Raw genomic sequence first — 16,728 nt, forward strand, 5'->3', positions numbered from 1 at the left:
CTCATGTCGAGAGCCCTTTCTGCAGTTCACTGAGGCAGGAGTGTCTATTCGCACAGTGCCTTCCTTCCTGCCCAAGGTTGTTTCTCGCTTCCATGTGAATCAGCAGCTCTGTCTCCCTTCCTTTCGTAGGGAGGACTACCCAGAGGAATACTGTGCTCTCAAATATCTGGATGTGAGACGAGTCATCATCAGATACTTGGAAGTGACCAATGATTTCCGGAAGTCGGATCATCTGTTTGTCCTGTTTGCAGGTCCTCGTAAGGGTCTGCAGGCTGCTAAGCCTACAGTGGCAAGATGGGTCAAGGAAGCCATTGCAGCGGCTTATGTGGCCGCGGGGAAGGTGCCGCCTATCCAGCTGAAGGCTCACTCCACTAGAGCTCAGGCGGCCTCGATGGCAGAGGCCGGGTCCGTCTCCTTGGAAGAGATTTGCAAGGCGGCAACTTGGGCATCGGCCCATACCTTCTCCAGGCATTACCGCTTGACTGTGGCTGCTCGGGCGGAGGCCCGGTTTGGAGCTTCAGTTTTGCGGTCAGGGATTTCTATGTCCCGCCCTGGGTGAGTACTGCTTCGGTACATCCCACCAGTCTATGGATTGATCAGCATGATGATATGGAAGGTAAAATTATGTATCATACCTGATAATTTTCTTTCCATTAATCATAGCTGATCAATCCATAGCCCCTCCCAGATATCTGTATTGTTTATATTCTGGTTGCATTTCAGGTTCAAGTTTAGTCTTCAGTTCCTGTTCAGGAGGACTTCGTGTTCAAGTTTTTCAATGGATTCTTCAAGAGTTGAGACGAATTTGTGTTACAGTGAGCTGCTGCATTCCTCTCCCCTCCGTTTTACGGGGCTGGATTGAGACTTAAATTCTGCCGGCGCTCCCTCCCGCTTCGTGCGGCAGTAGGGCAGCTTTGTACCCCTCCCGCTTCGGCGGTGTTAGGGTCAGTCAGCTCCTCCCGCGGTTGCGGTTGCAGGATAAGCCAGATCCCCCCCGCATCGGCGGGTGTGGTGTCCCTCCGCCGCTCCGCGGGGATGAGCTGGACGGATTCCCCTCCCCCACTTGTGTGGGGATGAGCTGGGTTAATTCCCCTCCCCCGTTTCGGCGGCGGTGAGCTGGGCAGAGTGTCCCTTTGTGGGTGTAATTCTCTAAGTGCTGAGTCCTGCGGATGGAGCTTGGATATCGACATACTGAGGAGTTTCCGGCAGCACATGACCACATATAGAGAGGCAAAAGGATTGCTCTCTATCTCCACCTGCTGGTAGATGGACACAACCCACCAGTCTAAGGATTGATCAGCTATGATTAATGGAAAGAAAATTATCAGGTATGATACATAATTTTACCTTTCAATTTTCAATTTCCTTAAAATGGGTCACAAAGGCTGTTGCATTTTGGACTTCAACACTTGGGCTTAGGTATATAAACTTAAATCAAATTCATAACAATGAGAAATTTTCCCGGTAGGGGTGTATTCTTTGGATTGCCCTTGCTTGTTTTTGAGAGAGAGTTCTCTGCTTCTGATTAGAACTGGTTGTACTGGATAATATCTTATCCCTCAAGCAACGGTTCAGTACTGTGGCAAAGAAAGTCATTAGCCAATTGTATAAGCTTTGTCAAATTCAGCACCAGTTTTTATTTTGAAAGATCTTATTTCTTTAGTCTGTGCCCTTGTGATCCCTCATGTGGATTAATGTAGTAGTGCATGTGCAGGTCTTCCACATAGTTCTGTTAAAAAGCTTCAGCATGTGCAGTATGCAGTAGTTTGATAAATGTAATGTGATCAAAATATCTAGTGCCAATCACCAATCTTGAGTTCCCTACTCTTTGTGTTGCATCCTTATGCCAATTCAAGTTATTCTATTTAATATTTAAAATAAATTTGCATAAAGTCTTGGCACCTGGTTAGAGTACATAGTCACTCTCTTGTTTTCAAGTTTAACATTTTCCCAGGAAGAGCTTTTTGTGATTCCTGTTGTAGGATAATCTAAATTGGCTGGGATACAAAGGTCGGGTGTCTTTAGTGATCACTCCTCAACTAGTATTATAATTTAGATTTGGCTCATGCATTTTTAGTAGTAGTTCTACATAAGTTAAATAAAGGTCCATATGAAAAGCAATTCAGTACCTTAGTGCCTATATCCAGTGCCGCCGAGAGAGGGGGGGGCAAAATTCTCCAGGCCTCCAAGGGGGGCCCGGTGCCAAGGTCAGGCCACTGGCGCTGCAGTTCCCGGTCTCACCTGCCTGCCTCCTTGGCTCCGGGCCCCTGCATTCGAAGCGGCAGTCACAGGTCGCCTCCCTTCGGGCCTTCCATCCCTGTGTCCTGCCCTCGCGGAAACCGGAAGTTACATCAAACGAGGGTGGGACACAGGGAGGGAAGGCCAGAAGTGAGGCAATCTGCGACTGCCGCTTTGAATGCAGGGGGCCCGGAGCCATGGAGGCAGGCAGGTGAGACTGGGGACTGCGGCGGGGGGGGGGGGGGCGCGGCAGTGGCAGGGGGAGAGATGGGGGGCGGCAGTGACGGGGGGGGGGGGGGGCAGAAGCTGGGCGGCCTTGCCCCGGGCCCGGCCTAGTCTCTCAGTGGCCCTGCCTATATCTATACGCCACTTATGCATGTCGGACACCAAAATTGGCAGTTAGGCACACAAATGCACTAGGCACTATTCTGTAAGATCGTGCCCAAGTGCTATAGTACATAACTACAAGTGGGGCGTATATTTGGGAAAGCTGTAGGCCATCTGTAATGTACATGTATTAATTTGTAATACTACAAGTTATGCGCTTTTCATGGTGCATTTATGTACTGTTTCCATACAGAACCCATGACGAAGGCTACTGTGCCGAAACACAGCCCATGTAGGGTTTACCTGTATGCACTATTGATAAACAATTTGGAACAGTAAATTAAATGTCCTCGGAATTTGATATCTTTGGACTTGTGGCTTTGTTGGCTTCCACCCTTTTTTTGGCTTGTGCTTGCAGTTTTTGTGGAAGATTTTTGGCTCTTTTGTTTTTCCTGAATTTAGGTATGCCCATTTACATCTGCCATAGAGCTGGCATAAACAATGACACTAAATGTAGGCATGCCAATTTACATTTATTCTTGTATTCTATAAAGGCACACAGCATCAACATGCCTAACTGAAGGTGCCAAGTTATAGTATTGCCCCCTAAATATTTCCCTGTCCCTGGAGGGTTTATAATCTGAACTTGACATCAAAGATGTTTGAAAATGCCTTAAAACATGACTACTTTGGTAAGCATTTTTTTAGATTTGATAAACTTTATTACCCATGTCTTAGTTAGTTTTCATTTTGAATTTTTGGAAACATTTTACAAATTTAATAACATGATGAAAAATACGTACTTGGTCAAACCTTTCCTATATAGACTTGGAATTTAACATATTTGCAAAAGCATAAGTAGTATCTAGGTCTTTATAGTGAATTTTTTATACCACATTTCTAGATATAATGAAGATCTACTGAAGTTCATTCACCTCTGAGTATATTTTGAGAGTGCAAAGACTCTATAGCCTACCATATTTGAATAATCACTGTGCATCAGGGTAGGTTGATTATTCGTTTGCTCATTTATAGTGGCATAGAGGGGCATAATTGAACGGGGCCAGCCATCTATAAGGGCGGCCATCTTTAAGGACGGCCCCGTAAAGCGGCGTCCCGACCGTATTATCAAAACAAGATAGCCGGCCATCTTTTGTTTCGATAATACGGTCGGAGCCAGCCAAATCTCAACATTTGGACCAGCTTTAGAGATGGCCGGCATGGGTTTTCAGCGATAATGGAAACTAATGGCGGCCATCTCAAACCCTGACAAATCCAAGGCATTTGGTCATGGGAGGAGCCAGCATTTGTAGTGCACTGCTCCCCCAAACATGCCAGGACACCAACCGGGCACCCTAGGGGGCACTGCAGACTTCACAAATTGCTCCCAGGTACATTTATTTATTTTATTGCATTTGTATCCCACATTTTCCCACCTATTTGCAGGCTCAATATGGCTTACAGAGTATGGTTACTCCCTTACTTGCTCCCCCAAAACCCACTCCCCACAACTGTACACCACTACCATAGCCCTTAGGGATGAAGGGGGGCACTTACATGTGGGTTTTGGAGGGCTCCCATTTACCACCACAAGTGTAACAGGTAGGGGGGGATGGGCCTGGGTCCGCCTGCCTGAAGTGCATTGCACCCACTAAAAACTGCTCCAGGGACCTGCATACTGCTGTCATGGAGCTGGGTATGACATTTGAGGCTGGCAAAAAAAAAAAAGTTTTTTTATTTTTTTTTTTTGGGTGGGAGGGGGTTGGTGACCACTTGGGGAGTAAGGGGAGGTCATCCCCCATTCCCTCCAGTGGCCATCTGGTCAGTTGGGACACCTTTTCAAGGCTTGGTCGTGAACAAAAAGGGACCAAGTAAAGTCAGCCAAATGCTTGTCAGGGCCGGCTTTCTTTTTTCCATTATCGGCCAAAGCTGGCCATCTCTTAACCATGCCCCCGTCCCGCCTTCGGTACACTGCCGACACGCCCCCTTGAAGTTTGGCCGGTTCCGCGACGGAAAGCAGTTGAAGCCGGCCAAAATTGGCTTTCAATTATACCAATTTGGCCGGCCTTCTCCTTCGAAAATAAGCAGGATAGGCAATCATATAGAAAATCCAGTTTGGGGGGTTTTGACACAGGCATTTTGTTATCAGGTCAGGACAAAAACATTTGCTGTTGATTCCGGATGATGCCTTTTGTCAATTGCAGATAGGCTCTATTAAGCTCTTGAGCCAATCAGGCATATTTTCAAAGCACTTAGACTTACAAAGTTTCATAGTAACCTATGGAACTTTGTAAGTCTAAGTGCTTTGAAAATGAGCCTCTATGTTTGCTCTCTAATGTGGACCAAAAGAAAGTGCCTAATTCAAAATAGGGAGAAGAGGATCAAGTAGGGAAAGGGGAACAGTAACATAGGGCTATATATTATGGTGCTGAATAGCACCAAAAGTGTAGAAAGTGATCACTTTGTCCTTGTTGTAGTTCACTCCATGAATAACTCAAAACTGTGCATTGTCAAAATTGTTTATTCTGACTGGCATCAGCAGAAGGATAGAGAGAAGAAACCAGAGGGGCATAAATTAACTGTGCATTACAAATAACTATCAGTAGTATAGAACACTGGTTCTCAAACCTTCCTGGGGTATATGGGTTTTCAGGATATCCTTAAAGAATATGCAGTAGACAGGTTTGCATTCCTTTCACCTCCATTATATGAAAATCTCTTATGCATATTCATTCCACACCTTCCTTTCTTAATGAGTATATTATCACTCTAGTTACAAAGATTAATACTTCCTCAAAAAAGTAACTACAAAAACTATTTTCAATTCAGCTTTATTTACTTACAAAAATGTTTGCAATTCCTTTAAATATTAAATATAATACGGCTTCTCCTTGCTAATCATAGCATCCTCACTCATACACATTCACACTAACCAATCACTCTCTACCAAAGCTAAAATATCACACTATTTCCTTAGGAGTAATGATATGGTCACACATATATACTATATTCACTATACAACTAGAAACATTTTTTTACTGTTTTATGCCTTGCCATCCATTTCTCATAAATGTCCAGCAATTATAAACTGTTCATAGTTGACTTAAGCATAACTTGCTAGCTGTAGCTGCGAATTAAATAGATATCAAAACAAACTCACTTCTCCAAGTGTCTGGTTTCTTATAACTTGCTTGTCCATGTAAAAGTCCAATGACCATCAACTCCTTCAGTAGTCGAGTGATATACTTATATCCTCTAATTAGTATCCATTATTGTGATAATGCCACTTAACAACACTCTTCTCCAATTCTCTGTTGAGTCTTTTCAGCGATTAAAGCTGGCGTCAAACTCAACGCAGTAGCTGCGTTTCACAAATGCGTCATCAGTGGTTTAACTAAACACAAAAATAAAACAGCATAGAAGAAACCAGATACCCTCACTACACCACCATCCCTCTTATGCACACAGATATAATCATATCATATATTACCTTATTGATGATTCTAACCGCATTTTGGCTAAGAAACCAGACACTTGGATAAGCGAGTTTGTTTTGATATCTATCTAATTCGCAGTTACAGCTAGCAAGTTATGCTTAAGTCAACTATAGACTGTTTATAATTGCTGGACATTTATGAGAAATGAATGGCAAGGCATAAAGCAGTAAAAACTATTTTCTAGTTGTATAATGAATATAGTATATATGTGTGACCATATCATCACTCCTAAGGAAATAGTGTGATTGATTGGTTAGTGTGAATGCGTATGAGTGAGGATGCTATGATTAGCAAGGACAAGCTGTATTATATTTAATATGTAGGAATTGCAAGAACTTTTTTGTAAGTACATAAAGCTGAATTGAAAATAGTTTTTGTAGTTACTATTTGGGGGATGCATATTCATTAGGCATATCCTGAAAACCCAACTGGCTGGTGGTCCCCCAGGACAGGTTTGAGAACCACTGATATACTACTGCTACTACTACTAATCATTTCTATAGCAGTACTAGATGTACGCAGTGCTGTACACATTATATGCAGGACTTATAATCTAACTTTTGTACCTGGGGTATGGAGGGTTAAGTGACTTGCCTGAAGTCACAAGGAGCTGTAGTGGGAATTGAACCCAAGTTGCCAGGATCAAAGCCAGCTGCACTAACCATTAGGCCACCCCTCCCTCTATAGGATATATGGTAGCTAATATATATTTGTAGTCATGATATACATTTTAATTTATGTATTTTTTTCTCTCTCTAGATTGGAGGATTGTAATGACAATGTAATTGTTGCACCTAATCTGACATCAGAAGTGGAAGATATGCGGAAAGTACCAGAGCAGGTTCAGAGAGACTATGGATTTTGGTGTCCACAACATCTGAAGACCCCCAATGAGCAAAGTTACACATTTTTGGGAGTCAGGCAGTGTGCACCACCTTGCCCTAATATGTACTTCAGCAAGGAAGAATTAGATTTTGCAAAAGGTTTCATTGGAATAATTTCAATAATTTGTCTTTGTGCAACTCTGTTCACATTTCTGACTTTTTTGATTGATGTCCGAAGATTTCGTTACCCAGAAAGACCAATCATCTTCTATGCTGTCTGTTACAGCATGGTGTCTCTCATCTACTTTATTGGCTTTCTACTGGGTAACAGCACAGCTTGTAATAAAGGTGGAGACGTGGTGGTTCTTGGCTCACAAAACAAGGGTTGTACCATTCTCTTTATGCTCCTGTATTTTTGCACAATAGCAGGGACTGTATGGTGGGTGATTCTCACCATTACTTGGTTCTTGGCAGCTGGACGAAAATGGAGTTGTGAGGCTATTGAACAAAAGTCAATGTGGTTTCATGCTGTTGCATGGGGCATTCCGGGAATTCTCACAGTTATACTTCTGGCCATGAACAAAGTTGAAGGGGACAACATCAGTGGAGTTTGCTTTGTTGGTTTTTATGATTTGGATGCAGCTCGCTATTTTGTTCTTATACCACTGTGCCTATGCGTTATTATTGGGCTGTCTCTCCTTTTAGCAGGAATTATTTCTTTAAATCATGTGCGGCAAGTCATACAACATGATGAAAGAAACCAAGAGAAACTGAAGAAGTTTATGATTCGAATTGGAGTGTTTAGTGGCTTGTACCTTGTACCACTGGTCACACTTCTTGGATGCTATGTCTATGAGCAGATTTATAGGACAACCTGGGAGATCACATGGGTCTCTGATCACTGTAAAGAATATCACATACCTTGTCCTTATCAGGTAGCTAGCACAATTTTATGCAATTTATTGATATGGTTAATTGCAAGGCATCATCTCATTTATGGGAACATCTTTATTTTTGAAAGACCAGGATGTTGAATTAATATTATTATTATTATTATTATTATTACATGACATATCCCACATGTACCATCAACTGATGATCTGAATTAATTATTTAAACCCAAATGTTTTTTTAATAGAAAGGTCTTCAATAATTTGCAGAATACAACATAGTTGTTTTGAACTCTGATTTGTACAGATAACTCATTCCAATGCCTGGCCACTTGAGAAGCAAATGAACTTGATAAAAATGTTGTATATACTACCCTTAATGGACCTGGATAGTAAAGAGTTTAAAAATACCTAGAACCCAGAACAGCATTTCGAGCTGATAAACAAATGAGTTGTTATATAGGCAGGTGTCTCTTCGTGCACAATTTAAAAAAAAACAAAAAACAAAGTTTAAAAACAATATGTGCCTGTACTGATGATAATTCAATTGCAGAAGCAGTGGGGTGGCTCTATCGTACTTAGGTACCTTGAAAATTAAATGAGCAATTGTATATAAAATAGTCTGGAGTTACTTTATCAATATGAGCCAGCACCAGTGATTGTGCAATTAACTATTCCTTGTCATCAGCAGCAGATGAATCCATTAACTGATGGGTTGTGTCCCCCTACCAGCAGGTGGAGATAGAGAACACTAAAAACCATAGTGCCTCCTGGACGGCTAGCTCCATCCGCCTCTCAGTATTTCTCTATCTCCCAGCAGGTTTGGACTCAGCTTGTTCAGCTCCTTCAAGATTCTGCCTGGGGTGGCTCCTGTGCTTGGCCAGTTGAGCTGGGGTGTTGTGGCTGGTGGTGCCCACTTTAAAGGCACATAGGTTCGCCCTTTCCCTGCCTTTCCCACTCCCCCGCTTCCTCCGGAGTGCCTTTGTAGCTGTTTGCCTCCAGCTTTCCTCACAGCGTTAAAAAAAAAAAAAGCGTGTTTTTCAGCACTACTATTTCTGAGGCTTTCTTGAGTTACAGCTTGACCGGAACTCCTGGACACGGTCCTTTGAGGTAAGAGCGGTACTCAGCTCCTCTGGGGAAGGCCCGCAGATGGTGTTTAGAGCGGGGTGATTTGGGCGCGAAGACGCCATTTTGAATTTTTTCCGCCGTTTTTCGGCGATGGCTGCTGAGGGAGTTAAGCGCTGTTCCCGTTGTGGCAAGTGCATATCGGCAGCCGGGCTCTGTAAATCATGCTGTTCAGACGGTAGAGCTAGCACGAGCATGGTAAGCGATGATTCTTCCTGCTCATTGGAGCTGGCAGCGGGCGCCATCTTGGAAGCACCGCATGTCTCAACCCCCGCAGTTGCGGAGGAGTCTGAGGGCAGGGGACCGCCTCGGGCTGAGCCTTCCAGAGGAGCTCATTTTCCCGTCGCTCCTAATTTGGAGACGGGAGGTCAGGGCGAGTATTTCTCCCCAGAATTTGTGCTTTTGCTACATAAAGCCTTTATGCTGAAGAGATCTCTCCTGCAGGTGTTTGACACTGCTTTGCCACCTGGTTTCCCTCCGCGTGAGGATGGCCCGGGGCTGAGTGATGATGTGGCTTCCCCTGAGCGTTGGATGCACGCTAAACATAGACGGGTTAATTCCCCGTCAGAAAGTGGACCTAAAAGAAGCTTACTTGCACATTCCTATTTGGCCCCCGCACCAACGGTTTCTCCGGTTTGCGGTGTTGGGAAAACATTTCCAGTTTCGGGCCTTGCCTTTCGGCCTCGCCACAGCTCCCCGAACCTTTTCCAAGGTAATGGTGGTAGTAGCTGCCTTTCTCAGGCGAGAGGGTATCTGGGTTCACCCGTACCTCGACGACTGGCTCATCAGAGCAGACTCCGAGGAGGAGAGTCATCATGTCACAGCCAGAGTGGTCTCAGTACTGCAGTCTCTGGGCTGGGTGGTCAATATACCCAAAAGTCACCTGACCCCCTCTCAGTCTCTAGAGTATTTGGGGGTCCGGTTTGACACAAGCTCGGGGTTTGTTTACGTACCTGAGCTAAGGCAATGCAAGCTTCAAAATCAGGTCCGTCTGCTCCTGCGGATGCCTCGCCCGCGAGCTTGGGACTTTGTCCAGCTGTTGGGGTTGATGACAGCCACATTGGAAGTGGTACCATGGGCGAGAGCACACATGAGACCTCTGCAGATTGCCCTGCTTCAACGATGGTCTCCGATATCCAAGGATTATCAATGCAGACTCACGTGGCTCCCTGCGGCCCGGCTCAGTATGGAGTGGTGACTCTCAGACAGCAGGCTGCGGCGGGGAATGCTGCTAGCCCTTCCCAGTTGGTGCCTGGTGGTAACGGATGCCAGCCTGCAGGGCTGGGGAGCACATTGCCAGGGAAGTTATGCCCAGAGTCTGTGGACACCCGAGGAGTCGGGTTGGTCCGTCAATCGCTTGGAACTGAGGGCGGTATTTCAGGCTCTTCTGGCCTTTCACAAGACCCAGGAGGGGCTGTCTGTCAGAGTTCTTTCGGAGAACATGACAGCGGTGGCCTACATAAAACGCCAGGGCGGCACTCGGTGCGCAGCCCTGGCAGCGGAGGCCGCTCAGATTTGCCACTGGACCAAGTTGCATCTACAGCTTCTGTCAGCAGCTCATATCGCAGGTCAGAGCAACGTGCAAGCTGACTTTCTCAGCAGGCATCAGATTGACCCGGCGGAGTGGGCATTGGCAGACGAAGTGTTCCTTCAAATCTGTGCCAAATGGGACAGGCCCAAGGTGGATCTCATGGCATCAAGCGCAAACGCCAAAGTCCCTTGCTTCTTCAGCAGACGAAGAGATCCCCGCTCAGTGGGGTTGGATGCTCTGGCTCAACCCTGGCCCGCCAGCCTCCTGTATGTGTTCCCGCCCTGGCCCTTAATAGGGCGCATTCTCCTGCAAATTCAGCTACACCAGGGATTGGTGATTCTCATAGCCCCGGATTGGCCCAGGCGTCTGTGGTATGCGGACCTCCGGCGGATGCTGGTGGAGGCTCCGTTTCCCTTGCCTCTGGTACCGAACCTGTTGTCACAGGGCCCGGTGTCCATGGAGGATCCCTGCCGCTTTGGTCTTACAGCATGGCTATTGAGAGGGCGCAATTGAGAGACAAAGGCTATTCTAACAAGGTCATCTCCACTCTCTTGCAGGCCCGCAAGCATTTCACTTCCATTGCATATGCTTGGATCTGGTGCCAGTTTGAGTCCTGGTGTGCTGCTAAAGCCCTCACACCCACACAGGCTTCCGTCTCGCAGATACTTGACTTTTTGCAGGATGGTGTACAAAAAGGCTTGGCCTATAATTCCTTGCGTGTTCAAGTGGAAGCCCTGGCATGTTTTGGGGGGAAGGTCTCTGGCCTCTCCCAGGCTGCACATCCGGACATTGCACAGTTTCTTAGAGGGGTGCTTCGGCTCCGTCCTCCCGTGCGGGCGCCTTGTCCGGCCTGGAACCTGGGGCTAGTATTAAAGGCTCTTCAGTGTTCGCCTTTCGAGCCGCTGAGGCGAGCTTCGGAGAAGGATGTAACTCTAAAGACAGTCTTTTTGGTGGCCATTTCTTTGGTGAGACAGGTGTCTGATCTCCAGGCGCTGTCCTGTCGAGACCCATTTCTGCAGTTCTCAGAGTCCGGAGTGACGGTACGTACGGTGCCCTCCTTCCTGCCTAAGGTGGTATCAGCGTTTCACCTGAACCAGCCCATTTTCTTACCCTCCTTTTCCAGGGAGGAGTTTCCGGAATCTTTTGGGCAGTTGCACCTTCTGGATGTGCGCTGGGTTCTGTTGCAGTATCTGCGGATGTCATATTCACCTTTCTGTTTTGTTGTCAGGTCCTCGCAGAGGGTCTCCAGCGTCTAAAGCCATTATAGTCCGTTGGCTTAAGGAAGCCATTTTTTCTGCATATCTGCTGTCTGGCCGGCCTCCGCCTGATGCCTTTAAGGCACATTCCACAAGAGCGATTTCTTCCTCTTGGGCTGAAACTGGAGCACTCTCTCTTCAAGAGATTTGTAGTGCTGCTACTTGGGCGTCTAAGCTCTCTTTTGCCCGTCATTACAGACTGGATGTGGCTGCCAGGAGGGACGTGCTTTTTGGAGCACAAGTGCTTGCGCGTGGTGTGGCTTGTTCCCGCTCTATCTAGGGATTGCTTTGATATAACCCATCAGTTAATGGATTCATCTGCTGCTGATGACAAGGAAGGGAAAATTAGGTTCTTACCTTGGTAATTTTCTTTCCTTTAGTCACAGCAGATGAATCCATGATCCTTCCCTGTCTGACTTTGCTTTTGTTCAGTTATCATGCAGATATGTTCCCTCTTCAGGAGGAGTTGAAAACCAGTTCTTCAGTTTCTACAGACTGTTCCTCTGCAGGAGGTTGAGCTCATCCCTCCTTTGTGTTATTGCTCCTGTTCTGGGGCGTTGGTTCACTGTGAGGAAAGTTCATGTTATTCCATTGTGCGGTTTAATACTGCTTTGGAAGCTTCAAATACTGAGGCAGATGGAGCTAGCCGTCCAGGAGGCACTATGGTTTTTAGTGTTCTCTATCTCCACCTGCTGGTAGGGGACACAACTCATCAGTTAATGGATTCATCTGCTGTGACTAAAGGAAAGAAAATTACCAAGGTAAGAACCTAATTTTCCCATTCAAAATGTAATTGCATTTTACTTTTAACAATGTTTTATTCCCCTTACTTGACAGCATTTTTCTCATTCCGGAGAGCTTAGAATGCTGACTGATGGTTCAGATGGCAACAGGGACACTTGACACACAAATGTTATAGTGGAACGGATTATTCTTGTAATAACATGTGAAGGAAAACTAGACAAGCCGCTAAATTTAAAGTATCAAACAAATAAACGGCAAGTGACCGTACTCACTTGCAAATGCGCAGTACAGACTTCCCTCTCTGTCCCACCCTCGCGTCATGACATCAGAGGGCGGAACAGAGAGGGAAACTGAGTCGAATTGTCGGACACCGCTGCTGCTGCCTGGAAAGGAACATCACGCGAAACAACCTCCACCCTCCCACCATCCCCGCCGCCGCTCCCGCCCCCCTCCGTGCCGTGCCCCCTGCACTGACCTGACAGCGCCTCTCACCTCCGTGTGGAAGCGCTGCAGGCAGCAGCAGAGCGATCTGCTGCTGCCTGTAGCGCTTTCACACGGAGTTGAGAGGCACTGTCAGGTCAGTGCAGGGGGCGCGGAGGTGAGGAGGGTAGCTGGAAATCTCGCCCGTTTTTACAGGCTTAACGGCTAGTATACTATAAATTTCATATACAATGAGGACATATCTCCAAGCAGAAATGAAGATAATACTCTTGTTGAGGAAGCAACATTTTATTCAAGGATACAAAGCTTCCTCAACAAGAGAGTATTATCTTCATTTTTGCCTTTGAACTCGCTTCTTATGGTCAACCACACTTTTTTTTGGTGTTCTTCATTTGTGTTATCCCTTGTTTTTGTTGCCCTCCCAGATTCTCAGCCAATTTCTCTATTAGGTCACTTTTCCCAAATGAATTTGTAAATGTTCTGTAGTAATTACAAGTGCCGATGTGAAATAAGTAATGAATACTCTTTCATACAGCACATTCAGTTGTGGCGAATTGTAAAACGTTTGTACCACTTATTTGTAAAGCTGAACAGATAATTGAAATGACCACTCTCTTCTAGAATTTACTTTAAAGAAGGTTTCATATGTTGCTCTAAGGACAAGCAGGACTTTATATTTTCACATGTGAGTTACATTGCCAGCGGAACCCCAACACAGAGACTCTCCAGCGTTCCTTTTCTCAGAAGCTTTTGACAACATCCACCACACATGTGTAAACCTTCCTGCCCACCATCATTAAGCTGGACCTAAGACAGTCGTCTTTCTTCCATGGAGCAGAGAGTGCACAGTTTTTTGTTCTCTTCTCAGCTAGCACCATCTTGTCTTTCAAGTTTCTGCAGCTTCACCTTCTTTTTGCCTATTTTCAGCTGCTTTTCTTATGTTCTTTCATATGGGACCAGGTACTACCGTCACTTTAATTTTATTAGATTTTTCAACACTTTTTAAGTTTTCTTATTTTCCAAAGACCCCTTTAGGACCCAAGCACTTAGGCTGCGAGCCCTTTCCCCCTTCTTTTTCTAGTCACAATAGCCTCATTTAATTTCACTATGGCTGTTTTTCCTAAGATGTCCTAGAAAACTGCCAGTGGTTTTAAAAAGTGCTCCAGATGCAAAAAGACTATATGCCTTATGGGTAGTCATTCATGGTGCTTGCAGTGTTTGGGACCTGACCATAATCCTTTTTGTCACCTGTGTTCACAGCTATCAACAAGAAGCATTAATAGGCAGCAGCACAAATATATTTTTGCTTATTCAAGCCCAATCCAGAGACGTCAGCCAGGGAAGTATTGGTCCCTATGGCTCTTAGAGCTGCATCAGACACTGGAGACACATCAAGGAGGTTTCTCCTTGCATCAGCATTGCACATTGGTAGTGCCCATCATCGTTGGGCATCCTCTGATCCCAACCCGAGGACATGTAAGGATTTGGCATCATCCGTGTTAACACCGAGGGACAACGTCAAGGGGAAGCCAAGAATCATCTGTATTACCCCTACCAGGCACCAAGTAGGAGGTTTGGTAGCAATTGCGGCCTTGAAATCAGCCTCATCACCGCAGACTTGACAGTTATTGGAGCATGGCTTCATGCTCAGAATCTGTCACTGTCATTTTAACTCGTTGCACTGTGTGGTGGGGCCCCTTGGTGACCATTTTGTATTGACAGTTTGAATTTTTTAATCGCTGATTGTGGTGTTGAGATCTCTGAAAAGTGCACTTCCCTGAATGGAAGTATTTGAGTAGATGCATTTGCTTTTGAGTGTGTTAAATCGTAGTAGTTTCTGCTTTTAATGTACGTAGGACTATGTGGTGGGTGTACTCTGGTCCATTTCAGAATTAGGATTTTAATGCAGGCCTTGCAGCATATATTCTAGAAGATCCCAGAAATATAGTGTACTATAAACTGTATGACTTTCTCTATAAGAAAAGCCATCCAGGTTGCATCCTACTACATACTTTTCCCTAAGACTTGGAGATCTGAGCTATGGCAAAGAAGCACAACCTCTTTCCCACTCTCAGGATATATATTGTATTTGGCACCATGTTTCAAGAGTTTTGAAGTCAGCTTCTCTTGTCTACAGTGAGAATGTAGTCTTGGCTAGGGAAGATCTAGGAGAGGCCCTTGACCTAGAAGAGGAAGCAACTGATCCTCAGAGTTTAGCATCTGCGGTTGCCCCTTTGAACCAAGAGTTGGTGCAGTGGCTCCATGAAATCCAGCTGTGCGCAGGAAATGTATGATGGGCTAGAAAAATGAGTTCTGCAGGCTGCTTCTGACCCATAGACTGTAGTTGACAGATCCTTGTGATAGAATTTTCTAATCTCCCAAGGAACTTCTTTGAGCAGCAGGCTATTTCAGGCTGTTTGACCAGCAGGTGTTTGCTGGCTTGATCTGCAGGATGTCTGTCTGCATATCTCAGTTGCTGAATAGCACCAGAAGATTCTTTGGTTCACCTTGGAGCAACATTTTCTAGAACAGGACATTGCCATTTAGTCTTCTCTTGGACTCAGGAAGCTTAGGGTCTTGGTAAGCCTGACAGCTTATCTAAATAACAGCTTCTTTGTCTTTACATTTCTAGATGACATCTGTATTCTGGATAGATTTCACTGGAATTGTACAAGGCCCACAACAAGTTGGTCACTGTGTTACTGGAGTATGGCTGGATAACAAAAGTTATCTGCCATCATTTCAAGATCACAGTTATTTGGGATCAGGTTCCATGCACACTTAGGAAATGTCAGCTTTCAGAGGACAGAATACTCCTGCAGATCTGAAGTGGTACTTTCTGGACTGAATTTTGCAAACGTTTGATACATGGACTTGATAGCAGCTGTGGTCACCTGGGTCAGATTTACATGAAAATTGTGGATGTGCAGATGATCTACTTGCAGACTAGATTTACAGGTTTTGATGATCTTGAAACCAGATATTAAAAATTCTCAACAGAATTGTTCAGAGAAGATCTGGACAGAAGCAAGATCCAGGGCCTCCCAAACCTAACCTGCTGACCACACAGGTTATCAACAGTAAATAAGCATTAAATAAATTTTCATATATTGGAAGCCCACCATATGCATACTTATTTCATATATATTCATTGTTAATATCCTGAAAACCAGACTAAGATCACCAGAAGAGGTGTCTGAAACCCTTCTCTAGCTACTAATCTGATACAGATCACAGCAGATGTGAATCTCCAGTGGGTAGTGAGCCACCCTCCTCCAACACTGTCTGCTCAGAGACAAGTCCCTTGCATATGAATATCTTAGAAAGACCTTCCTAAATTGAAAAGCCTGCCAAAACCAGATTAATCAAAGTTCTGTGAGAAAGAAGTCAGATAATCCCATAAAAGTCAGTTAATTTTAATGAGGACGGGTCACAAGGACTGCCAGTATGATTATGAGATATCCAGTTTACAATATCATTGGCTGCCAGGGTTTGTGCTGACGTCAGTGGATGTACTTAAGCCTGCATGTTGCTACTTACTTTGCTTTAACGTTACTCTTGTGGTGACTAGAAATCCGCGTAGTTCTCTGTCAGAACGTACTCTGTGCTCTGACTTTGATCTGAGTTTCCTGTTCAGGGATTTCTTTCCTTTCTCTTTGTTTGTGTTAGCTGGGGGCAGCGTGTGTTTGTGTGTGTGCGTGTGTAATTAGTTCTCTTGCCTCCAGCTGGGCTTCCCTTCACTGCCTGCAGTTCTCTGTGGGAAGCCAGCTGCTTGTTTGTCAGTGGGGGCTGGGCTTTGTTCAGCCTTCGTTTCAGCTAGGCTGCTTGTCTGAGAGCGTCCTCTCCGGTTGTTTG

General features: G+C 45.2%; 1 protein-coding gene across 1 annotated transcript in view; it reads left to right on the forward strand.

Annotated features, from left to right (window-relative positions):
* FZD6 (frizzled class receptor 6) overlaps positions 1-16,728 on the forward strand; it is a 69,590-nt gene that overhangs the window by 36,437 nt on the left and 16,425 nt on the right. Inside the window, exon 3 of the mRNA XM_030217564.1 lies at positions 6,822-7,821. Coding sequence (XP_030073424.1) covers positions 6,822-7,821 — 1,000 coding nt within the window. The remainder of the gene's footprint in view (positions 1-6,821; positions 7,822-16,728) is intronic.

This window comes from Microcaecilia unicolor, chromosome 1 (genome assembly GCF_901765095.1).
Source record: "Microcaecilia unicolor chromosome 1, aMicUni1.1, whole genome shotgun sequence".
NCBI lineage: Eukaryota > Metazoa > Chordata > Amphibia > Gymnophiona > Siphonopidae > Microcaecilia > Microcaecilia unicolor.